The 25,027-nt window shown below is 46.7% G+C and overlaps 1 protein-coding gene across 5 annotated transcripts in view; it reads right to left on the bottom strand.

Moving 5' to 3' along the window:
- The window catches only part of DGKG (diacylglycerol kinase gamma), a 222,935-nt gene that overhangs the window by 13,249 nt on the left and 184,659 nt on the right, over window positions 1-25,027 (bottom strand). For 4 of the 5 annotated variants that reach the window (XM_061413297.1, XM_061413298.1, XM_061413296.1 and 1 more), the window contains 2 exons: window positions 2,698-2,818; window positions 294-354 (listed from right to left, as the gene is read on the bottom strand). In XM_061413297.1, the coding sequence (XP_061269281.1) occupies window positions 294-354; window positions 2,698-2,818 (182 nt within the window). The other variant, XM_061413305.1, reaches the window with a different exon arrangement.

Here is a 25,027-nt window from a genome sequence, read left to right as displayed (position 1 = left end):
TACGGTAGATGAAGCCTCAGAGTTCACCTAGAACTATAAGCTCCTTGAAGACAGGTCTATGTCTCCTTTGGATTTGGAACTGGTGTCTCCCAGTGCTTGGCTCATAGCACCTAATCAATAAAAGCTCAGCAGATAAATGAATGGATGGATGAACTAAGTGGAAGAGGAGCTGTGCTGGATGATCTCCCAAAGCCCCTGTAACTCAGAGACTCAGAATTTTATATTAAGTCAGTGCCCCAAAGGGATCCCAAATAAAACTTCTCACCCTCATCTCAAAGACTGGAATAACTCACCGAGCATGGTGGCTGCATCCAGGGCTCTCCATCCACTTGCATTGGCAGCAGCTTGTTTGTCCTGGAGACCGGAGAACAGAGAGAGCACAGTGGGCTTCTTGGAGTTGGAGAATGAAGGCCGTCCCCACCAGGGAAACAGCAGTGGAAAGTGGAGCCACCTAGGAGTGGTTCTGAAGACTCCTGGGTGGCTTGTTGAAAACAGATTTCTGAGCTCACCTCAGGGGTCCCAATGTAGCATGTCTGGGTCAGGCCTAGGGGTCTGTGTTTTCATAAGCACTATGGACAACTCTGTTGCTCTGGTCCTCAGACTATTTTGAGAAACATGGCCCTGAGTGAGCAGTGAAGTCCACAGGAGTCTGGGGAGAAGTGGCCGACAAGTATGGCAGCACCATATCTAAGTGGACCCCCTAGTCAAACAACAAGCCAGAGGGCTTGCCCGTGGTGCCAAAAACTCCACTGTGAAATGGGAAAGATTATGAAATAGGGAAAGGCCTGGGTTCTATGTTGAGTGAGCAGTTGCATAATGTCAATGAGGTAATGTCTCCTACTTATACGAAGTACAGCTCAGGTCTGAGTATGTCTTGCCTTGCCCCCAATCCTCAACCATCCCCTCTTTTATCTCCTGAACAACAGTAGACATTATGGTTTCATGGACTGTGGACCTGGCTTAGCTGGGGAAGGGGGGTCATCGGGAATGTGATCCCCATGGGTAGGCACAGGGAAGAGGAGAAAGCTTTATTTTCTTGTTTGGGTCAAGGCTTCTTTGGCTTATGGACTGTTAAGGGTGAGACACAGTGGAGGAAAGGTAGGTCCTTTTGGAGGTCTCTGGTCTGGGCGAGCCAGGAACAGTTGCCAGGCGCTGGCCAGAAAGCCCTCACCTGGGTCTGGCATCTGCCCTGTTTCTGAAATTATAAAATGAGGGAGGCAAGCTGTTTTGATGTAGATGATTCTCCAACTGACCCTGAGGATATTTAATAACAAAAACCAATAAACCTAATAATAAAACAAATAATAAAAGCAAAGAGTGGAATTTTGCTTTTGTGGTGTGAGGAGATTATGTAGCGAATGCCCAGGGGGCTAGGGCTCCTGACTCAACCCCTGTTTTTATCTGGAAACAGAAAATATCCTCTCTCTTACACATTTTTTTTTTTCTCCAAATTCTTCAGGAATCAAACTTCTCTGGTCCACACATGTTATGGCTTAGATGTTCTAACAGACTGGACCTACTTGGTGTTAAAAGTCATGGAGAAAGGAATTAAAGAGATTAACCTGGGAAACGTGTCCCAGCAAAACAATAGCCCAAAAGGAAAGAGAAGCAAAGATCTGAGGAATAATAGAAAGGACAGGAGACACAGAGGGAATGAAGAAAGGGGGTTAGTGGGATAGATCGGGGAACAGCTCTGGGGACTTCTATGAAGGATGCAGGGTGGCAGTAAGAACAGAGTTTCCCCAAAAGAACTCAGAGGACATTTCACCCCGGATAAGGGGTAAAAGGGTTCTTGTGTTTAAATAACTTTGGGAAACCTGCACATGGAAGTCCCCTCTAGGAGATCCCCAAGACACACTATAGAAATTAAAAGGGAAATGGAAAGGAATAAGGACTCTGGAAATAATCATGTGGAGAAAAATCTGTGACTAGTTGCATTTATTAAACAGAAGCAACCAAAAATCAGAAGATCCCCTCCATTAGACCCCATCTCGTAAGGAGCCTGTATTGGCTGACCTATTTGGTCCATACTCTAAAAAACTGTCATCCTCTTTGTCAATTATGACGGGTTTGCTGACGTCAGTTTAGCTCTACAAAGGTATATGGGACTGTTTAATAAAAGTGTTTCTGAGACCACTATTTGAGAATGAGCAGTGTAGAGCAGAGAGCCTCAGTTCAGTTCAGTCGCTCAGTCGTGTCCGACTCTTTGCGACCCCATGAATCACAGCACACCAGGCCTCCCTGTCCAACACCAACTCTCGGAGTTCACTCAGACTCATGTCCATCAAGTCAGTGATGCCATCCAGAGAAGAGAGCCTCGTTTTTGTCAAAGTTGCCCTCCAGCATGCATTGACCATTTCAATGCGGAGATAAGGAAGGCAAGGAGTTGCATCTCTGGCTCTCTGGACCTCATCTTACAATCCTATTTCTAGAATTTCATCAATTCGTTTTAAGAGAACAGCAAACTGGTTGTGGTGGGACCCTCCAGTTGATGTCCTGGATGGTTGTTATACCTAGTTTGGAAAGTGGTCTCCAAAGACATTCTTTATAAATGTTATTGAACTCCTACCCCCACTCTGCCCCCACACTCTGCACTGAAATCTAAAGAGGGCTTTCAAGTTGTTATCTGTAGGAATATTCAGGACCCACGGTGAGGGGGACAGGCGGCGCTGCCTGCTGGGTGATGAGGAAACATACCTGATGGAGACAGAGGAGCACTGGGCTAGCCTCCTGCCTGCACTCTTCAGGCCAGTGTAGATCTGCCCCATTTCCATGGCTCCCTCTAGCCCCACCACTTCAAGAAGCTGGTCACTGAGGTCTGTAGAGTGAGACAAGCAGAACCAGTGCATACACATGTCTCTGTTCCCCAGTGTGGTTTGGGCCAGAAGGTCTAGTCCCCAGATGGCCAACCTAGAACTGTCAATATCCTTCAGCTCCCACCAAACAGCATTTCACCCTTATTCTGAATAGGGCATTTCCCCAGAAGTCAATAAATGTACCTTTTCATAAACAGAAACCTTCTGTTCCAGTGAAAAAAGGTTTTGCTCCAGATTGTATGACCATGCATGCAATGAATAGGGTGACATATCCAGAAGTTTCTTCAAAGGCAGAGTAATGTAAAGGATGAACCATCTGTTTCTGAAATACCCTGCCCCCCTGCCCCCACCTTGCAGCTAAAGACACACTGGTTTGGGATTAGGATAGGAAGGAATGCTGATGAAGGTCATTATCCAGAGCTGGATCAGGTTTCTCTTCCCTGAATGCCTGAATAACATCTTGGCCCTACTGATGATGACTGATGCTTAATTAACTTCAAATTTGGCCTGCGGTAAGCCAGTGGTGAGCCAACCTCCTTGGACATCCTTGGGGGAAGTCAGTGACCTCTTTCAGGACACCAGGTGCCTAATCTGAGCCAAGGAAAAGAATATTTCACCTACACCAGATTATCCTGGGTCCAAAGTACAAAAAGAGGGACAGAAAATATGAGTCTCAGGCTCAGAGTCGCATAGGATCCATGGCCTCCCACAGTGGCAGCTGCTTCTGATTCAGCACCTAGAAGAGGTCCTTTCTTTGCAAAGTTCCTGGGACTTGGACTGTGCCTGTCCAACTTCTGGGGAAAGCAATGGCAGGATTAAGGTTTGATGTTGGCCCAAAGACTCATTTTTACAACACAACTTTTATTTACTTCAAACAGAAGCAAAATAAAAAGGCAGATTCTTTAAAAGCTTCCATTCCTCCTTTGCCTACCAAAGCAAGTGTAATTCTCTCATAGTTTGTGGCTAATCACTAACATCCTATTAATATTCACAAAGTAGAAAACTGTTCTATGTTAATGTTTTGCTTCTTTGACAGATGGCTTCGGTCTTCTAAGGTACTCATGCTCAGTTGCTTCAGTTGTGTCTGACTCTTTGTGACCCCATGGACTGTAGCTCGTTAGGCTCCTCTGTCCTCCAGGCAAGAATACTGCAGTGGGTTGTCATGCCCTCCTCCAGGGAATCTTCTCCACCTAGGGATCAAACCCACATTTCCTGTGTCTCCTGCATTATAGGTGGATTCCTTACCGCTGAGCCACTGGGGAAGCCCATCTTCTATGGTGTCTCCTGGTATAATACGATAGTGTTTATTAAGACTGGCAAGGAGATATTTGGGTTTGTCCTTGTTTAGAAGCAATAAATGCTGGAGAGGGTGTGGAGAAAAGGGAACCCTCTTATACTGTTGGTGGGAATGCAAACTAGTACAGCCACTATGGAGAACTGTGTGGAGATTCCTTAAAAAACTGGAAATAGAATGGCCTTATGACCCAGCAATCCCACTGCTGGGCATACACACCGAGGAAACCAGAATTCAAAGAGACACGTGTACCCCAATGTTCATCGCAGCACTGTTTATAATAGCCAGGACATGGAAGCAACCTAGATGTCCATCAGCAGATGAATGGATAAAGAAAGCTGTGGTACATATACACAATGGAGTATTACTCAGCCATTAAAAAGAATATATTTGAATCAGTTCTAATGAGGTGGATGAAACTGGAGCCTATTATACAGAGTGAAGTAAGCCAGAAAGAAAAACACCAGTACTCTTGCCTGGAAAATCCCATGGACAGAGGAGCCTGGTAGGCTGCAGTCCATGGGGTCGCTAGGAGTCGGACACGACTGAGTGACTTCACTTTCACTTTTCACTTTTATGCACTGGAGAAGGAAATGGCAACCCACTCCAGTGTTCTTGCCTGGAGAATCCCAGGGACAAGGAAGCCTGGTGGGCTGCCATCTATGGGGTCGCACAGAGTCGGACACGACTGAAGCGACTTAGCAGCAGCAGCAACGCATATATATGGAATTTAGAAAGATGGTAATGATAACCCTGTATGCAAGACAGCAAAAGAGACACAGATGTATAGAATAGTCTTTTGGACTCTCTGGGAGAGGGTGAGGGTGGGATGATTTGGGAGAATGGCATTGAAACATGTATAATATCATATAAGAAACTAATTGCAGTCCAGGTTCGATACAGGATGCTTGGGGATGGTGCACTGGGATGACCCAGAGGGATGGTATGGGGAGGGAGGTGGGAGGGGGGTTTAGGATGGAGAACACGTGTACACCCATGGCGGATTCATGTTGATGTATGGCAAAGCCAATACAATATTGTAAAGTAATTAGCCTCCAATTAAAATACATAAATTTAAATTAAAAACAGAAAACTATTGTTTAAAAAACATTCTCTTAACAAATATACTTCTTTTTTACATTCATTTCATTCTTTCTACCAATTTTTATTGAATACAAATTGTGTGCAGGGCACTTTTCTAGCTCTTTGGAACTCAGCTTGTAAGAGGTGTAGGATCTAATATGGGAGGTAAGACATATATACAAATAGTCATGTACATAAATTTAAAATTATAAACAGATCATAGGAAAAATGTTCTGTTAGAATGGAAGCTTGAGTGGAAGGAACTAAATATATCTTTCCCAAAGTTAATGGAATCCTGTATTTGACCTTATGGATATTCTTCTAATGAAGACAGTTAAACTATTGGGCTGCCCACCAATGTATAAACATTGCTAAAGTTTGCTAACCTACTGATGATCACTGATGAACATCAGCTGCCAACAGATACACAAGCTGTTAGTCTCTCTGTGATGGCACATAGGTTACCTCCTTTATATCCACTGATACTGCCATTTTTCTTCTTTGGTACTCCTTTTTTTCACATGTGTGAAAAGATACAGTCTCCTTAAACCCTCCGTCTCATTTGGACTTTAACAAGAAGCCACAAAAGGGCAAAGTTTGTTTAGGAGAATGCTCCAGGCTCTTTTAAGGAGTTTAGATCCAATAAACAGTGAATGTCTAAGCCTCTAGTCACTTAATTAATTCCCTTCTTACCCAAGCGTGTTGAATAACCATTGGATAGTTTTGCTTACTGTGTCATTTTACAGTGTCTGTGATCTCAATAAGGGTTGTGAATGAGAGAAGGAGGAGGAGGAGAAGGGGGAGGGGGAGGAAGAACAGGAGGCAGGGAGGGAGGAGAGAGTGTTTAGGGGTGAGGAGGGCGGGGGAGTTGTACTGGGGTGGGAGAAAGGAGGAGAAAAGAGAGGCAGAAGTTTCTCTGTTGGCAGAGAGACAGATGTCTTTAAAAATGTTGCTCTCTGTACCAGGCTTTGGTGTCTGACAGTGCTGTGATAGTTCAACGTTTTCCCTCCTTGAAACATTCCCTGGTAACAAAATGTTCTAAGAAGCAGGGGACTTAATAGACTCAAGTTGTTTCAGCTTTTACAATGTCTTGGTCTTTTAACAAATTTCCCTGTTGAATGGCTCTAACTCGAAAAGTTGTTATCACTTCCCACACATTACCTTGCAGCTATCACTTCCCACACATTACCTTGCTTCCTGGCTCTAGAAGAGATGCAATACAGGCTGATCTCATCAGTGTGGTGGGTGGGTGGGTGGGTGGGGGGCAGGGGGTTTACACAGATGTGGGGCTTGGGGGTGGAGGGGGGATAAGTGTAGGAGAATGGGCAAGGATCTTGTTATACTTCTGGCCACTCTGCCTTTGACTCTGAATCTTTCCTGGCATTAAGAGGCTAGGATGACCCCTGACTGCTACTGCAGGAAGACTGACTGCTCTTCTGTTTCTCTACCGTTGCCTGACTGATCTTTCAACTTAAAATGCCTACCAGGAAGTTCTGAGGTAAAGAAATATATTTAACTCTGCTTCCCAAACCTGCTGGACCACGAGACTCTTCTTTTGTGTGACACCTATAAAACAGTTTTGTAGGTATCTATGGTCGTTTTCTTTGGAACACATTTTGGGAAATTCTGGCATCACTTAATTCCCTGTACTTCCTTTAGAACACAGACTTATGCAGAAACTAAATCTGGAGTTAAAATGAAACAGAAACAGAGTTACAAGTCAATGACCAGGTACATAGAACATTTAGTGTTCAGAACATAGAATCCAGGATCAGGACATCTGCTATACCAGGTGTCCTGTTTTACCTTGCTGGGCTGTGCTTAGTCGCTCAGTCAAGTCCGACTCTTTGCGACTCCATGGACTATAGCCCACCAGGCTCCTCTGTCCATGGGGATTCTCCAGGCAAGAATACTGGAAAGGGTTGCCATGAGCTCCTCCAGGGGATCTTCCCAGCCCAGGGATCGAACCTGGGTCTCCCACATTGCAGGTGGATTTTTTACCGTCTGAGCCACCAGGGAAGCCCAAGAATATTGGAGTGGGTAGCTGATCCCTTCTCCAGGGGAACTTCCCATCCCAGGAATCTAATCGGGGTCTCCAGCATTGCAGGCAGATTCTTTACCAACTGAGCTACCCGGTAAGCCCCCTGTTTTACCTCAGGTACGAATGATTCAGAGAGTGGTTTTTGGCAATTCATATCATCTCCATATTGTTTCTATACTCAATATACTCACTTGTATTTAAGATGGAATGTCTGTGTACCTTAGTAAAACAGGAATGCATTAATTCATTCATTCAACAGTTACTGAGTGACAACCATGTGCCAGACACTGTGTTAAGAACTGGGAATACAAAATGTTCTACTCTAAGGACTCTTAACCAAGAGGGAGAAAGTGTTAGGTATAGAAAATGTTGTGAGTAAACTACAGGAAGAAGGATGCCTGAGTAACTGATTCTGGGCAAGGTATGGAAGGAAGGTGCCAGAGACTTTAAGGAAGGTCTTGAAGGATGAATGTCAAGATAATTTGCTGGGTTAAGAAGAAAGAAGGACATTTCAGGGACAGGGATGATTACCTGTGTAGGAATGGATAGTCACTGGATGCACAAGGAAACTAATTTAGCAATAAAGTCAGTTGGCAGTGTCACTGGAAAATAGAAAAAGGTATTTCTACCTAATTAGAATTACTATTTAGAGATTTGTTTTCTATAAAACTATCAAAAGAGGGTCTCTGGGCTGGGCATCAACTTGTTGCAACCATAGACCTAGGTCTTTCAGCACTTTTCTTGGTAACAAAGTGTTATGCCCGGCTCTTGTGAAGCAAACACTTACTTTTGCTCTCCAAGAAAGAATAAAGATGAAGAATGGGAACATGGGATTAGGAAAAAGTGGAAGCAAAGATGGAACAGCATGGGCAGCCATAGTTGTTCCAACCTGGTGCATCTGATTCAGCCTCCAGTATAGGATTTTATAAATGCACAGCTGCTCATGTCACACCCATGGCAAAAACTCTTCAGGGGCACCAGCCATGATACCGGGTGCTGGAAAGGGAAGATGAAATGTGCATTCTTTGACACCTATGATCAGAGTGTAAACTGGAAGAAAAGTTTTTAGAAGTTTGGTAATGAGTCTAAAACTTTCATACTGTTGATTTATTTATTTCTTGATATTGATCACAAGAACATTGCAAAACCTAAGTTCATACAGATACGAATATTGTGGCATTACTTATTATAGTGAAACTTCTCCCTCTCCCATTTCTATGTTTGTGAAAATGGTAAATTATATGGTATCATACTATAGAACTTTACACTATTATAATGTTTACAGATTTCAATAACACTAAAAATGTAAGCTGCTAAGCTGCTAAGTCACTTCAGTCGTGTCCGACTCTGTGCGACCCCATAGACGGCAGCCCACCAGGCTCCCCCGTCCCTGGGATTCTCCAGGCAAGAACACTGGAGTGGGTTGCCATTTCCTTTTCCAATGCATGAAAGTGAAAAGTGAAAGTGAAGTCGCTCAGTCTTATGTTATAATTTTAAGTGTGAAGGCAGAATGTAAACTTTTACAGCATTTTCTCAACTATATAAGAATGTGCATAGAAGAAAACAAATTCCCCTCAAATCTTAACAGTTGTGAGTTCTGGGTCATTAGATTAAAAGTGATTATTTTCTACTTGATGCTTTCCTAGTTATTCTGTATTTTCTAAGTATGTATTACTCTTTCAATTTAAAAGTCATTTTAAAATGCCTATCAACTGCCATTTATACCTGGAAAGATGTAAGTTTCCTCACTTGATGCCCAAGACCCACCCCCATCTGGCAAAAGGCTGCCTCCGCAGTGTTTTCCTGACATCACAGGGCAAGTTCCTGCTCCAGACACACACAGCAACATGAAGCTCCCCCAGAAACCTTACTGTTTCCGTCTCTTCTGTGCTTCTACGTCTGCTGTATCCCTGCTTGAAACACCCTCTTTCATTTTTACTTGCCCATCCAAACTTGGCTCGAGTGCCATCAACTTCAAGAAGCCTCCTGGACTTCCATGCCTGCAGTCGGACTTAGAGATTCCTCCTCAGATTTTCCCAGGTAGACATATATGGTCAAAGGAAGAACAGGGTGCTTGCTGTATTGCTGTGGGCAAGAGATGGCTGCAGTAATTAGGTTTACGTTGAACAGAAAAGGAGACGATGGACTAGGCAAAAAGGGAAAAGGCACGTAAGAGTCTGGATGAGTTCCAGGGGCAGGTGTTCTAAGACGGCTGGGAGGACGTGTTGCAAGTGGTGCTAGTGTGACACGTTCTACCTGTGGCCCCAGTGGTGGCAGCTGAGGGAGAGGGTTTTGATGGAGATCAGACTCAAGGAGAAAAGAGGCGAGGTCAGTGGCTCCTCAACTTTGCTGCATGTGAGAATTACCTGGGGGGTGGTGGTATTTAAAAATAATGATGCCTAGGTTGCCCCCTATACCAGTTAAAATGTGTGGACCTCCTACTGTATAGCACAGGGAACTATATTCAGTATCTTGTAATAACCTCTAACGGAAAAGAATCTGAAAAAGAAATATATATATATTTAATGAATAACTGAATCACTTTGCTGTATACCTGAAACATGGTCAATCAACTAAACTTCAATGAAAAATAAAGTGTGAGCCTGGAGCCAGGCATCAGTAAAGATCCTCAAGTGATTCCAAAATGCAAACAGTTTGGGAACCCCTGGGCCAGGTTACTGGGTAGATCATTCCCATGGGCCAGTGATTCTCAGAGTGTGGTTGTTTCCAGGGGAGGCCGGGAGGCAGCACCAGCCTCACCTGGAAACTTGTTAGAAGCGGAAATCCTCAGGCCTCACCCAGACCGACTGAATCAGAAACTCAAGGGGCTGGGCTGGGCGGTCTGTGTTCTAACAAGCCCTCTGGAAGAGTCTGAGGCACACTCAAGTTGGAGAACTTGAGCCTCAGGCAATAAAACTGCCCCAAACATATGCAGGAGTTGGCGTGAAGAAAAATGTAAACAAGTTACTTCCTGACTGCTTTGATCCACAGCTTCCTCACTCTGAAAAGGCGAAATTAGGAATAATAATACTGACCTCAAAGAGTGGTTATGAGATTCAATGGCAGGGGTGTATGTGAAAGCGCCTGGCACAGAGCGGGCTCCAAAAATATTATCAATTTTGCTTTCTTTTATGTCACATTCACCCTCCCAACTCCCAACTCTGTGTACCTCAGAGCTGTGTACAAGGGTCTACACCATCATATTCAGGGTAAAACATATTTAACAATCTGCAGGGTTCCTCATGGTTTCACATGTCCACACAAATGCCATAATTCCAGTTGAGCTTTAGATGAACTGGGAGTCCTGCTCCAGCTGTTTTTCCTCCTTTAAACTCTTCCCTGACTCTGCTCCTTTTCCCACTTCTTTGATCTCAACAGTCCCAGTTTGCGTTTCTATCTTGAGACCTGCCCGCAGGTGGGAGGAGGGACTGGAGCTCAGTGCCGACAGGCAGAGGCTAGCAGAGTGCTCATATTTGAGGGGCACATCTTCCTTCTTCAAACTCTCTGGAAGCCCAAGGGACAACGTCTTAGTTCTCAGTGAGGCATGCGAGGTCACTCGCTATCTGTCCCTGTTCCCAGCACAGGAATGCCTCTGCCTGGAGAACTCATACTTACCCTCCTGTGTTACCCCAGGCAGCGTGCCTTTTCCCCTCTCCTGTGCTCAGTGGATCTCACCCCACGACAACTGTCTCTGTACACATCACTCTCCCAAGCCCACTGTGACATGAAGGCTGGGAGATAATATTCTTATTTTGTTTATGTTTGAATCCTTAGCAGCCAGCCCAGGTCTCAGCACACAGAAGTGAAGTGAAGTGAAGTCGCTCAGTCATGTCCGACTCTTTGCGACCCCATGGACTGTAGCCTACCAGGCTCCTCCATCCATGGGATTTTCCAGGCAACAGCACTGGAGTGGGTTGCCATTTCCTTCTCCAGGAGATCTTCCCGACCCAGGGATTGAACCCGGGTCTCCTGCATTGTAGGCAGATGCTTTACCATCTGAGCCACCCCTACTAAATGCTTGTTAAATAAATTGAACAAACGACATGCTTTGGTGCCAAAGACTATGACAGGTTTAGCTTGAAAGAGGAAAAAGATAATGATTAATAATAATGATAAAATAACTTGCCTAGATGGAAACTAGGTAACATGCTCTCCATGCATCAACCCATTTAACCTGCATATAGCGATGACCCAATCTGGTTTTCACCTCTCTTCTTTAATGAATAATTTTTATGTTCATTCTCATCTTGGCTGCTGGTTCACACTAATGAAAATTTAGTCCTTTAAGATGTGAGGGATATGTGGGTGTCATGATTTGGGCTCCTTGCTTGTGGGGCCCTGGAGAAGCATGGGAGATCTAGCAAGGCCTAGCAGGATACCTTGCTACTGTCGATCCCACTGCCAACCCACTTCCCCCTTCCATCAGCACGAAGGTCTGAGGACTGCCATGGACCACCCTGGGAATTAAGCAATCCTCAGTGGAGATGCTGAAACTCTGAGTATGTGATGGCACCCAGAGAATTTCTGAAACATTGCATCCCGGTGGTGAGGAAGGCTGCCCACACCCTGTGGTTGCTGTGTGATGTAAGAGAACTTGTGGGCTCTGCCCCCCAATGTAGGTTACCGCAGCACAGGTGGACTGAGGCGCTAGGATTCCAGCCCAAAGTAAGGATGGACACGGATCAAGTCGGTGGGTAGCATTCGTCAGCTAATGCTGACCTGAAGCTCTGACTGGCAGGTCTGTGTGACTAACTCAAAATGCAGAAATGTGTCACTACTACATACGTGGCCTCTGACAGACAAGTATGGAGTCACAGGATAAAGAAAGAAGGCTGAGACACTCTGCACAAGTTCTTGAGTTCGGGGCTAACAGTTTGATGGCTGTGTCCATACAGGGCAGGGTGTTTGTTTTCTGAGTCTGTTCTTTTGCTTGGGGTACCACAGGCTGAATGGCTTAAACAACACACATCTATTCTTTCATGGTTCTGGAGGCTGGAAGGTCAAGTTACACCTTGCAAGGTTGGCTTCTTCTGAAGCCCCTGTCCTTGATGTGCAGATGGCCAGCCCCCACTCCAGCTGCCTCTTCACACGGCCCTTCCTCTGTGCACCCCCAGAGCCTCTCTCTGTGCCCAAATGTCCTGTTCTTATACGGACACCAATCAGATGGGAGTAGGGCCCTAACTGCCCATTTAAACTGAATCACCTCTTTAAACTATCTCCAAATACAACCACGTTCCAGGGTACTGGGAATTGGGGCTTCAATATATGAACAAAATTCCCCCCACGATGTCCCTGCCTATAAGAGGGACAATAATAAAACCTGTATCATGGGTTATTTTGAAGACTAGAGAAAGAAAGAATGTGAAGGTGTGCAGTAAAACAGCAATGTCCCTTATCACTCGGGTACTGAGAAGCCGATGTGCAGGGGGAGGGTGGGTGTGCCATCTTCTCACTCTCCTCAGAAAGAAGGGATGCAACCCTGCTCTGCCTTGCGGTTCAGCCCCCACCATCTAGAAGGTGAGTGGTAGCTGGCAAGCTCGATCCGCCAAGACTGTGTCAGGTGTCACCTTGGGCTCCCCTTCTACTACCAAATTTCCATGGAGATAGACCACACACCCTAGGAAGCTCAGGAACACTGAGCCCCACAGACCTGGGCACGGATCAGCCCACCTAAGCTGCCCACTGGGTCTGGTCTGTGAAGATGAAAGGCTGCTTCCAGCTAGAGAGCTTCAAAGCTGGCTTTGAAGCATGGTGGCCTGAAAATGGGCTGGGGATGGGGAGACGGAGTTGGAGGGGACTTTGGGGCTTCCCTGGGCACGCAAAGGTGAGTAAGTAAGAAGGCTGTCAGTTCCCACTTGGTCTTTCATAGCACCAGGCCTCAGGTATCCCAATCACAATTTATCTGAAGAGTAATCTGTGACCTGTGCTTTCCCTAGAGATTCTAAGTCAGACCCAGCATAAAGGAAGAGGGGCCCCATCCCAGCAAACGGAATAAGTAAGGAAGGTGCTCACCCCTTGGCCTAGAGAAGGAAATGGCAACCCATTTTGGTATTCTTGCCTGGAGAATCCCATGGACAGAAGAGCCTGGTGGGCTACAGTCCATGGAGTCTTAAGAGTTGGACACAACTGTAGATCTAATAACCACTCTGGCAGGATTGCTGTAAGGTTTAGAAGTGATGCCGTCCAGGGCCTGCACAGAGAGCACGAAGAAGGCCCTCAAAAAACAGGGGCCCATTACTGTGATTTTAGGTTTCTTTAGAAATGGATGTCCTCAGGAAACTGCCTTTGCTACATAGTAAGTGTGTGGCCTTTTGCAGATGGTAATTAATGTAACCCAGAGAAGATAGTTCAGGAGGAGGAGATGGAGGGGGAGGAGGGGAGCCAGAGGAGGAGATGGGAGGGGGAAGAAGAGATGGAGAAGGAGGTGGGAGGGGAGGAAAAGGAGGAGAAGGGTGCTGAGGGAGAGAGGTGCAGAAATACTGTGACCTTGAGATTTTAGGATGACTGTCCTTCTGGCAAGAGAAGCATCCCCATTTCAACTTCTTTTACTTTAAGACAGGGAGGTTTTTACTTGTAAATGAGTTTCTTAGTTCCTTTCCTTCCCCTGTGCATGTGCGTGTGTGTGTGCGCGCGCGCGTGTGTGAGATACAATTTCACAACGGTCCAGGTGACTGTCCCTTGCTTCTGGGCTGAGCAATGGGATGCAGAGACTTCAGTCATGGCTCTGTCACGCTTGGTGCAGCCAGGCACCCCTCCTGATGGGCATTTCCTTGATGCCCTCATCACACTGGCTGGCAGGTGTCTTCCACTCCCAGCATTCTGTAAAGCACCATCAGGGTGTAAAAGTGGCCAGAGGGTATTGAATGGTCTTGGACTGTGGATAACCCAGATGGAAATGGGAGGGAAAAGCCTCCCAGAGCCACTGCTTTCCAAGGAGCAGAAGGGCTGCAAGGCGGAAGGGAGAGGAGATGTGTTGGCCCCACAGGCAGGGCTGGGTTTCTGCCTCTACTCTGGCTGTCTAGTTGTGTGACCTTGGGCCAGCCACTTTTCTCCTCTGGGCCTCTGTTCCCTTGATCAGGGGCAAGGATATTCTCTCCTGAGTGTTAGTTTGAGCTCTTCTAACAAAGGTGGAGGCTGGGGTTTCTGCTCGGCTGGGTCAAGAGCAGGCTGGCAGCAGGCCTTGCCATTTCTCACACTGTGCAGAAGACAGAACATTCTGTGCAGCTCTACACGGAGACAAGAGGAAGAGCGACTGTGGACTCACAGTGGTCTTTGTCACTGGTTCCTAAAAGCCTGTCTGTGCGGTGGGGCAGGCAGGGAGGGACAGGGCCTCCATTCTGTGTGGCGTTCCCTTCTCGGGTTTGGCTGGGCTCCGATGAAGGCTCTGTACATTGGGGGAGGGGGCTCCTCATCCCCTCCATGCCTCAGGGCAGGCTCTTCAGAAGGGGAGGGCAGAGTGCTGGTGGAGTTGTGTGGTGGGAGACCTCTCCAGAAGAGAGGGTCACCCCAAGTGGCTCTGAGGTGAGGGTCTGACATCATCATGGCGGCAAGAAAGACCAAGAGTGAGAATGTCTATTAAGGCTTGGGAGGCGGTGGAGCTACAGGAATCTTGAGCTGGTGCTTCCAATGACAACAGGAAGAAAAGGGCCAGTACTGGGTACAGACTCTAAAGCAGGCCTAGAGCTTTATAAACGTTACTGTTTTAAATCCTTGTGGCAACTCTGCTGGGTAGAATCTATTATCCCAACATAAAAAAAAAAAATCTTGAGGCTCAGAAAGGTTGAAAAACTTGCCTAATGTCACAGAGCTGGCATATGGTAAAGCTGGAATTCAAACCAGGCCTGTCTGACATAAAAACAAGCTTCCAAATAAAGGATGCAAAGCAGAGACCACATGTCTTGGCAGGCTGGAGTGTCTGAGGGCAGGGAAGAGGGCATGTAGTGGGGTAAGCCTCGCCCTGGCTGCTCTCGGGGGAGATTTCTTGGCAACACAGTCTTGTTAAACAGAATGCCGAAGCTGAAATCCTAATTGGTGTGTGACCTGGCGTTACTATGCCCACTGAGCTCAAGAAGCTTCAACTCCACATTCAGTGTCTGTAATAGAATAAATCAGCTAGTGGTGAGATTTTCCAGTTCAACTCAAGCCCGAGGCATGACACAAGGTACACTACAGAGAACGACACCTACTGAACTAATCACAGCTCAGAGGGACTCATGTACCCGGAAGGGCAAAGCTAGAGGAGAGTTGTGACTCTCTGGTTGCTGGGTCAAGACGAACCAGAAATGCGGGTGGTGGGGGAGGGTATTGTGGCATGGAAGGAAAGAATGCCAGGTTTGGTATACTTGGACGTGGCTCTAGTCCCAGATTCACCAATTAGTGTGGCCTTGGACAGGTCAATTAATCCCCTGGGCCTCATTTTTCTAATTATAAAGTGTCTCTCAGGGGTGCTGTAAGGGATGAAAATGAGATGATGAATGCAAAATATTTCTAGTAGCATTGACTGCTAATTTCAAATAGGTACTTAACAAGTGTTGGATGAACTGTCCTGAAAATGGAAAGAACTGGGTGCTGGCTGCAGGTAGAAGACACAGGGCCCTGCTTAAGACATCCATTCTACCAACAGCAACCACTGGGAATGGGGAGGGCTCTGAAGTGGAGGCAGACAGGAGAAGGCTGAGCTTGTGGGCAGAAGCTGGGACTCCGTTGGGTAGTGTTCCCTTTGTTTGTCCCCCAATTCCTGTTGACTGTTATCCATTTTCCCTCTTGTGCCACTGACTCTCATTCAAGGCCTTAGACCTGTGAGCCTGTGCTCTGCACCAGCCTCCTAACTGGACCTCTTGCTGCCAGATCCTTTCCCTTTCTTCCAATACTTACTGCGTGCTGCTCTCTCATCCTATTGCTCCTGGTTTTGAATGCTTCATCTCTTCCCGTTAGTCAAAGGATCACATACTCAAGGGCACATTATTCCAAGGCCTTTATCAGTCTTCCCTTTGCTATTTCTAGGTGCTAATGCCCTAGCCCATGTGCCTCTTCTCTCATTCCATCTTTTCAAATCCATTCCAGCTTCAAGTACTGGCACATATACATTCTATCTTGTTCATTCATTCAGGCCTATATCAAATATTTATTGATTGCCTCCAAGGTCCCTGGCACAGTGCTGGGCAGCTGGGGACTGAGTTCCTAAGGAATGTCCCTCCTATTCTTACCCATCCCCACTCCAATGATACTGTTTCAGCCTATCATGCCAGTGGTAACTTGATGGTTCTACATGTATTTTTTACATTAGATTGGGAACTATTGGAGGTCACGTCCACATCATCATGCTGACACCCTCTACGGCATCTGGAGCATTCAGTACTTGAAGGCAGGTTGGCATCTGGTTCTATTGGGTATTGTCTTCATTTTTGGGACAGTCACTTAACCTCATTAGCCTCAGCCATAAAATGGATTAAGAAATTAAATAGGCAACAGCTTGGCCCATAAATATGTGCTCAGTAAATAACAGCCCAATACATATTTATTGATTAATTAAGAAGATAAAGCACTTCTCACATGCCTTAGACATAGATCAAGAAGCATAGGTTATGCAAAGCGTGTGGCCAGCATGGAGTCTTGCTGTGGGTTGCTTCTTAGAAGGTAACAGGTATTAAAGCTGCAACAGGGGAACAGGAGCTGGTATGTGGGTCAAGATGGGGCAAGCAGAAGAGGGAAAAATCTATAATGTCTAGGCCTGCCAGAGAGCCGGTCTAGAAGTTTCTTCTGCAAGTGAAAAATGAAAGGTTCTTTCGTTCTATTTTGAGCTGCAAATCTCCAAAGACAGGAATTCAGTTGGAGTTTAACTCCAACTTGAACCTGTGTGAGCAAGTTTCCCTCTGCAGAAGGGGAACAGCCTCTGGAGGCCCAATTCTGCCTCCCCTGCCCCTCCCAGTCTTGGCAGGGAGTGGGTGGGAGGAGACACAGCTGGAGGCAGAGTTCTCTTGATTCACAAGTCAGCTGGGAAAGAATGAGGAATTGCTTCTCTTGAATTTCTAGTAAATGCGGATTGGGTCAGGGACAGGCAGAAGTGGGGAGGATAGGATGGGTTCTCTGGTGTGTGTAGAAGCAATTCCATGTTTGAAAGACTAGTCCCCGGTCCACCAACTTGTGTCACCCTGGACGGGCCAATTAACCTCCCTGGGCCACATTTTTCTAATCTGGAAATTTCTCCTTGGCATTCTCAGCGGGGGCAGCCAGGCCCACCAGTGCAGTACTTCTCAATCTGGAGCAAGCATACACCACCAGGGGATCTTGCTGATGGGCAGATTTGGCTTCGGGAGGTCTGGCCTATATTCTGACACTCTCAGGTGAGGCCTTTGATGCTGGCTGTGGACCACATGAGGTCCCAGTGCAGGGCTGGGCAAACCACAGCTGGAGGGCCAGACCCAGCCCGCTGCTTGTTTGTGTAAATAAAGTTGGACTGGAACCCAGCCATGCCCATTTGCCTGCGTGTTGTCTATGACCACTTTCATGCTAAGTGGTTGGAGGAAAGCAGTTGTACCTGAGATGGTATGGCCCACAAGGCCTAACTATTTTAATAGTTACTATGTGGTCCTTTATAGGAGAAATTTGCCAACCTCTGCTCTAGTGCACAGAGAGCAGGCCTGTGTGAACTAAAAGACCGGCATTTCAGTCCGGGTTTGGTCAAGCCAGCCACTTCACCTTGCTGGTTCTCACTCTCCTTATCTAGAGGAAAGGACCTCTAAATTTCTAAAGAGACCTGTGATTCTGGGATTTCAATACTATAGGAAACATTATAGCTTCTCCGGGCATCTGAGAATCAGGTTGTGCAGCTTTTATTTGGAAGCTGTGAAAACACACCTGGATAACCCGCAGAGTCCAGCAGGCAGCCTTGAAAGGAGCAGAGGGGCTGTGCAACACAGAGGCAGCTGGGAATACACAGGGGCTCGGAGAAAGGACCAGTAAGGACGGGAGGGGACCTCCTGGCCTCCTGTACAGGCTGACGCCAGCACAGGGGCCCTGGAACGCTGCTCATGAGCATCACACACACACACGTTCCATCCCATCAAACACAATTCCCTATCTTACCACTTCAGGTGCTCCTGGCCATGGGAGCTTCTGGTCAACCAATGTTAATTAGCTCTTTCGAGGTCTCAGAGACCATGCCAGGCATAGGCATGTAGAAGGAAGTATGACATCTAGAACTGTGAGCTCACAGTTGGGTGGGAGAGACACCATCTGAGTTAATAATTACAGGACAGTTTCACGAGCCACCATAGGGGAACTGCTTGACTCTGGGTCCCTATCTTGGGCAACAGGTGATGCTGTTAACAAAGCAGGGAAGGTGGGGGGTGGGTAGTGGGCTATAGGAGAGGAGGGAGGATGTGTAAAGAGGGGGAAGAGAATGCCTTGGGGTTTGTTGATTCCAATGTGGGTGCCTGAAGGACTGAGTGACAAAGCTGATTTTCTGTGGAAAGCAGAGCAGGGTCACTCTGTAGGCCTGCCACTGTCACAAGGACTAACTAGTATGTTGCCATGGTTACTTCCCAGCACTGAGGGACATCCCAGTGCACATTTTAGTATCCCCAGGCTCTTAGGGGGTCACTCTCCTTGCTCTGTTTCAGCCCCGAGGTGAGACCTTGGCCAGAGAGACCTCTGCAAAATGCATGCTTTTTAGGAACATTTCTATTTTTCAACTTGAATGAGCAGTAAGAGGCTGGTGATTGCTCACTATGATTGTCTTTCTGGTCAGGTTTCTACCAGATAGGAAAATTGGGAACCTACAGCCCTGGACAGCTCTTGAACCCAACTGGACACTTTCTGTTCTGATGTCATACAAGCAAGGAGGGAGCCCTGAGAAGCACTGAACTCATGTGCTCGTGACTATCGTGTTGTCTCACTGAACTGTGGCTCTCCACCTGGGATGGTGGATCTCTGATGTCTAGTTGGGGTCCCTTTCCCTTGTTTTGGGATTCAGGGTATGACCCATACAAGTAGTGAAGATCTATGCGGGCACAGCGCGTGGGCAGACTGAATTACCTGCGCCTGCACAGTGGTGTCAACTGGCTGTGAGGCGGCGGGTTTTCCTCTTCCCAGGCAAGACCTGGGCATCTGGGCGGCATATTTGATGACTATATGCTTTTGCCAGGAGGCTGCCTGTGTGAGTGCCTGCTAGTCGGTTTGAGTACCAGGCTAGTGAGGCATATCTGTAGCCACACCTGGCTGGCCGACTGGCGTACTGGGTAGCCATGATACTCCTTCTCAGCACTTATGACAGATTCTAATTCTATGCCTATCAGTGGGACTGTTTAACTGAGGCCTGGCTCCCACACTCCCTAATGGCTGCAGGCGTTAGGCCTGGTTTTGCTCGTCACTGTGCCTGGCATTTCAGAGAAGGCAATGGCACCCCACTCCAGTACTCTTGCCTGGAGAATCCCATGGATGGAGGAGCCTGGTGGGCTGCAGTCCATGGGGTCGCTGAGAGTCAGACACGACTGAGCGATTTCACTTTCACTTTTCACTTTCATGCATTGGAGAAGGAAATGGCAACTCACTCCGGTGTTCTTGCCTGGAGAATCCCAGGGACGGGGGAGTCTGGTGGGCTGCCATCTATGGGGTCGAATAGAGTCGGACACGACTGAAGTGACTTAGCAGCAGCAGCAGCAGTGCCTGGCATTTGGTCGGTGCTTCGTATGTGTGTGTTGAATAAATGACAGAAAGCCTGTCCCCACTGCTGGGAAACTGACTCAAACTGTATATCCTACCAACGGTATCTGTCTCCCTGTCTTTACCAGGAATTGAAAAAATTATTACCTAATAAGACTCTGGGCAGATTTATGCCCTCATTGCTTAGAAACTCGTCTAGGACATTCTGTTGGCAGTTCAAATGGGATTGACTAAGAAATCGCTGAGGGGAAGGTGACCTTAATATCGAATAACCAGAGGGGCCAGCTGTGGTTGACATAGCCTCAAGGCTGCTACTGGCTCCAGACTGAAGGCTGGATGGGGACAGATATTAAGCTCAGAGAGGAGTCTGAGAACATGTGTAGGAAGTCTCTGCATTCACATCCAGGGTGGTGCCAGAGAGAAGCAGTGGCAGAGCTTCCAGGGCTTTAAGCCCTAGCCTTTAGCCTGATAAGGACTGATGCAATCTTGTGCCGTGCACACCCTTGGTGCTTCAGGATTTGGCGCTGTTCCCCTTACCTTGCTTCAGCAGACAGCTTGCTCAGGTGGAACCCCCACACTGGCAGCAACAGCCAAACACATTAGGCACAGTGCCAACAAGTAATCTTTGTTAGAGTTATGGGCTGCTCTAGACCAAATTCCTGAAGCAGAGATCAAGAGAGTGAAATTCTAAATTTGGTCATTTTCTTATATACTAAATACTTATCATTTAATTCTTCTGATCACTATTGATCAAGTGCTTACTATGTTCCAGGCATTCTGATAAGTGTTCTAAGTGGATGGTCTCATTTAACCCTCAAAACAAGGTGGCTATGCTGAGGGAGAGAGATTATAACAGGTTCCATCTTGCAAGGGTTGACATGGAGGCTTGGAGAGGTTCAATGACTCAACCAATGTCACAGGGCTGGTGGTGGGGAGGCCTGGGTCTTTCAACTTCTCTCAGCTATAAGTCCTCTAGGCTATGGGTCGGGAAGATCCCCTGGAGAAGGAAATGGCAACCCACTCCAGTATTCTTGCCTGGAAAATCCCATGGACGGAGGAGCCTGGTGGGCTACAGACCATGGGGTCGCAAAGAGTCAGATACGACTGAGCGACTTCACTTTCACTTTTTCAGGCATATCTTACTTACCAAGTGAGTTTCTAATGGTTTCATAAAATGAAATTCTCAGTTTCACAAATACTTGCATTGAACAGTTTATAAGACCTTTTTTTCGCCAACATTTGTCACTGAGGGTCTGTTCCTGTCCAGCTCCAGAATCTACTGCCCACTGTGCTCATAGACCAAAGGCAAGATTCCTTTCTCTCTCTCTCCCTCCTTCTGACAAGCATTTCTGTAGAAATGCGCCAGGCAGAACGTTAGTCTTTGAAGGGAACACAAAGGTGAAGAACGCATGCTGTATTTTCCAGGTACTGGCAAGAGAAAGATACGATGAGGATACCCATGCCTATGAGAAAAGGCCATCCATAACCAGTGTGCTGTCAAGACACAAGGCAAAATTAAGTGCTCTAGGAATTCAGAGGCCAGATTCACTTCCAGGGGTGCCACTATAGGCTCCAGGAAGCAGATGGCCCTTGGGGTAGGTCTTGCAGGAGGAGCAGAATTTCAACCAAGTGTGTGTTTGGATTGGATCATAAATACTTCCTGTTTCCTGAGCGTCTGGCTTGTAAAGTACACATAGTAGGTTCTCAGATAAATGTTCTAGGTGGACACTAACCGCTTGGGGCCAGGCCAGGAATCATGGACTTGGTTCTGCTGCAACCACTGGACATAAATTGTGTAAGTCCTGCCACTTCTCTGGGCCTCTGTTTTTCCCAACTATGAAATAGTGACATGGTGGGGAGTGGGTATACCCTTACTCATGGGTTTCTGGTTAGGACTAGATTAAGTCAATATATGCAAAACTAACTACAAAATACTATCTGTCACTATTCTTATTGGTATTACAAAAACTAAAAAGGATGAATGCTGTGGACTGTTCAATTATCCAACAACTATTATTTTTTCTTTTGACTAACCCTATTGGGTCAGGCATTGGGGATACAAAAATTAAAATCATCTAGCCTCCGTCCTTGAAAGATCTAGAAAAGAGGCAGTAGGTACAATTGATGGTATGAGTTTAATGTGCTAGGGCAAAGGGGCGGCTGGAGTTTGGCAGGATCTCTACTGTTTCTTGGTGACAGTGTGGGTAGGCGGCAAGGCTAGAGAGAAGAACTTCAAAATCAGGAATCTGGCTGTTAGCACCAATATGCTGCTGCTGCTGCTAAGTCGCTTCAGTTGTGTCCGACTCTGTGCGACCCCATAGACAGCAGCCCGCCAGGCTCAGCCATCCCTGGGATTCTCCAGGCAAGAACACCGGAGTGGGTTGCCATTTCCTTCTCCAATGCATGAAAGTGAAAGGTGAAAGTGAAGTCGCTCAGTCGTGTCTGACTCTTAGCGACCCCATGGACTGCAGCCTACCAGGCTCCTCCGTCCATAGCATTTTCCAAGCAAGAGTACTGGAGTGGGGTGCCATTGCCTTCTCCTAGCACCAATATAAAACAGCATTAAAGGTGAGGAGAAAATTTTCTTACAGCTTGAAGTTATACTATGTTCCAGGTACTCTGACATCCATCATGATAACAAGCTAGATATTATTATGCCAATTTTACAAATGAGGAAGCTGAGACTCAGAAAGGTTGGGTGACTTTCCAAGGTTTATAAGATTATAAAGTATAAAGCCTAAATTTAAACCCAGGTCATTCAACTTCAAGCTTGGTGCTTTTCCCAGGACCACTTCTTGCTTTCTAATCAGCCAATGGTTATATAGAACTCATTCCATGCTAACCTTTTTTTTTTTTTAATTAAAAAACATTTTTGGGGGGGGTTTACACTGCATGGCATGTGTGATCTTAGTTCCCCAACCAGGGATCAAACCTGAAACCCCTGCATTGGAAACACAGAATCTTAGCCACTGGACCACCAGGGAAGTCCCCATGTTAATCCTGATTGATTTTTTTTGGATTGCTTTTCCTAGAAGAAAGACTGACCCATGATGAGATTTGACAGTAACCTTTTCTGTTGTCATTTCCTTTAACATTTCCTGTGATAGACCCCTTCCCTCCCACTAATTTCTCCTGTCTCCTCCCTGACCCTCAAACCGAGTAAAATTGCCAGAGTAACAAATCCCAACAAATAATGGACGTGCAGAGAGAGAGATCCCTACCTTCTCAGCCACGGCCTGTAAGGTGTGAGACAAAACACACTGATAAAAGAAACCTGCCATATAATTCTGTTCAAGGAATCCATTAGACCAAAACCTGGCCATGTCATAATTCTGCAGCTCTGTAAGGAACCTGTGCGCTATGGGAACCTGTACAACTGTCAGATTTGCCTGTTTTACAGATAATGAAAACTGAAACCCAAGAAGGTGAGTGAACTTGCCCAACATCACACACTAGTGAGAGGCAGAGACTGGACAGGAACCCAGAAATCTTGACTACCAGGCCAGTGCTTTTCCACTAAAATGGGTCACCTCTTTAGCTTTTCCTCATTAACATCTCATCTTAAAGGAGATTATGGCCCTTTAAGAGAGCTCACTGTTGGTTGGTTCTCTGCAAAGCTAAGAAGCCAAGGCTCCCTCCTCAGCCTCTGCTCTGATCAGCTCATGTCCTCATCTAAAGAACAGGAAGTAGCTTCATTTTTAGCTCCGAAAGCATATTCTTGGGGTGAGAAAGGGGGATTTGGGGAAGAGAGTTCCTGTACATGATGGTCATGAGCGATCAGCAGACATTATTCTTGCTTAAAGAAGGGGAAGATAAATGGTAAGACATGTAAGGAACGGACAGTTGTCCTTGAGTTCTAACCAGAACACATCTTCAGCAAGGGTGTCCCCAAGTCTCTGCCTGATATGGGTGGTGGGATCCTGCCCTGATTCTGTTCTGCCGAGATGCCAGAGTGGGGGCTGGGATGAAAGCACCAGGGTGGGAAAGTTTGCAGGAACTTTCTACAACCTCCAATGCTTCCCCCACCCTCTGCTAGTACCCACAACTTCCCCTGCCAAGGGAGGAAGAAGGAACACATTACTCAATTTAATAATTTATACAAATTGAAAAGTTTACTGTGTGAAGGAAAAGGGACTTAAGAGGGCAGCAGAGAAAAAAAAAAATTCCCTAGTTCTCTCTTAAAAAGGACAGGTGTGATGGTGACGCCTCTTGATGACCTTGGAATATGACAATCTGATTGTCTAACAGGTGGGTCTGAAGTAAGCCAGTAACCACTTTCTTGGATGGTCAGCCAAGTTTTGTTTCCTCCTACTGGTGGGATCGCATCCAGTCTTAGGACTAACAGCCTCGGACATCAAAGAACCCAGACTCCGATTCCTGGACTCTTGTCTGTGTCAGTGTTTCTCAAGCCTGGCAGCCCATCAGATTGTCTGGGGAGGTCCAGATTCCCAGGAACCAACCCAGAGATTGATTAGGGAGATCTGGGCTGGGGCCCAGGACTTCATTTTCTATAGACAGGTGTGGTTTAGAAACCAATGGTCAATCCCATCCATTCAGTTATCAAAACTTCTACATCAGATGTGGGGTTTACAGCAAAGAAACCCGAGGTGCCAAGAAGTAGGTGAATGCCAGCACTTGGATCTGAATCCATTCTCCTGCCTCCTCATTGGGGGATCTTTGCCACAGCCCTCCTCACATATGGCTTCTCCCCCAGCCCCAGGTCACCGAGTCTACTGCGGATCCCTGGGGATGAGTGAGGCCTGTTTGTCCAATCCACAGAGGAGTCAGAGATGCCAGGAACTTTGAGTCCCATTTGGTGCATTGGTGGAAATGGCTGGTAAGGCGTAGGGCTGAAAATAATTTTAAGGGCATTCTCAGAGACCGGTGTTCTGTATCCTGGTGGGTAGGATGGCCTACCTGATGGCCTCTAAGGCACACTACCAAGTTCCAGGCAGAAAGAAGAGTCGGCTCATGGAAGTGGCCTGCCACGTTAGAGGTGCCAGGGTGGCAGAGGCAGAGGGAGTGAAGGGGAGTGAAAGATGTCTAGACCTAATGAGAGGCCAAACCATTTAGGGTCCTCGAGACCATGTGAAGACCTTTAGCTTTTAATCTTAGCTGCTGCAGAATTTT

This window comes from Bos javanicus, chromosome 1 (assembly GCF_032452875.1).
Source record: "Bos javanicus breed banteng chromosome 1, ARS-OSU_banteng_1.0, whole genome shotgun sequence".
Lineage (NCBI taxonomy): Eukaryota > Metazoa > Chordata > Mammalia > Artiodactyla > Bovidae > Bos > Bos javanicus.
Note: the sequence above shows the minus strand (reverse complement) of the source record. Positions and strands in the feature narration are given on the sequence as shown.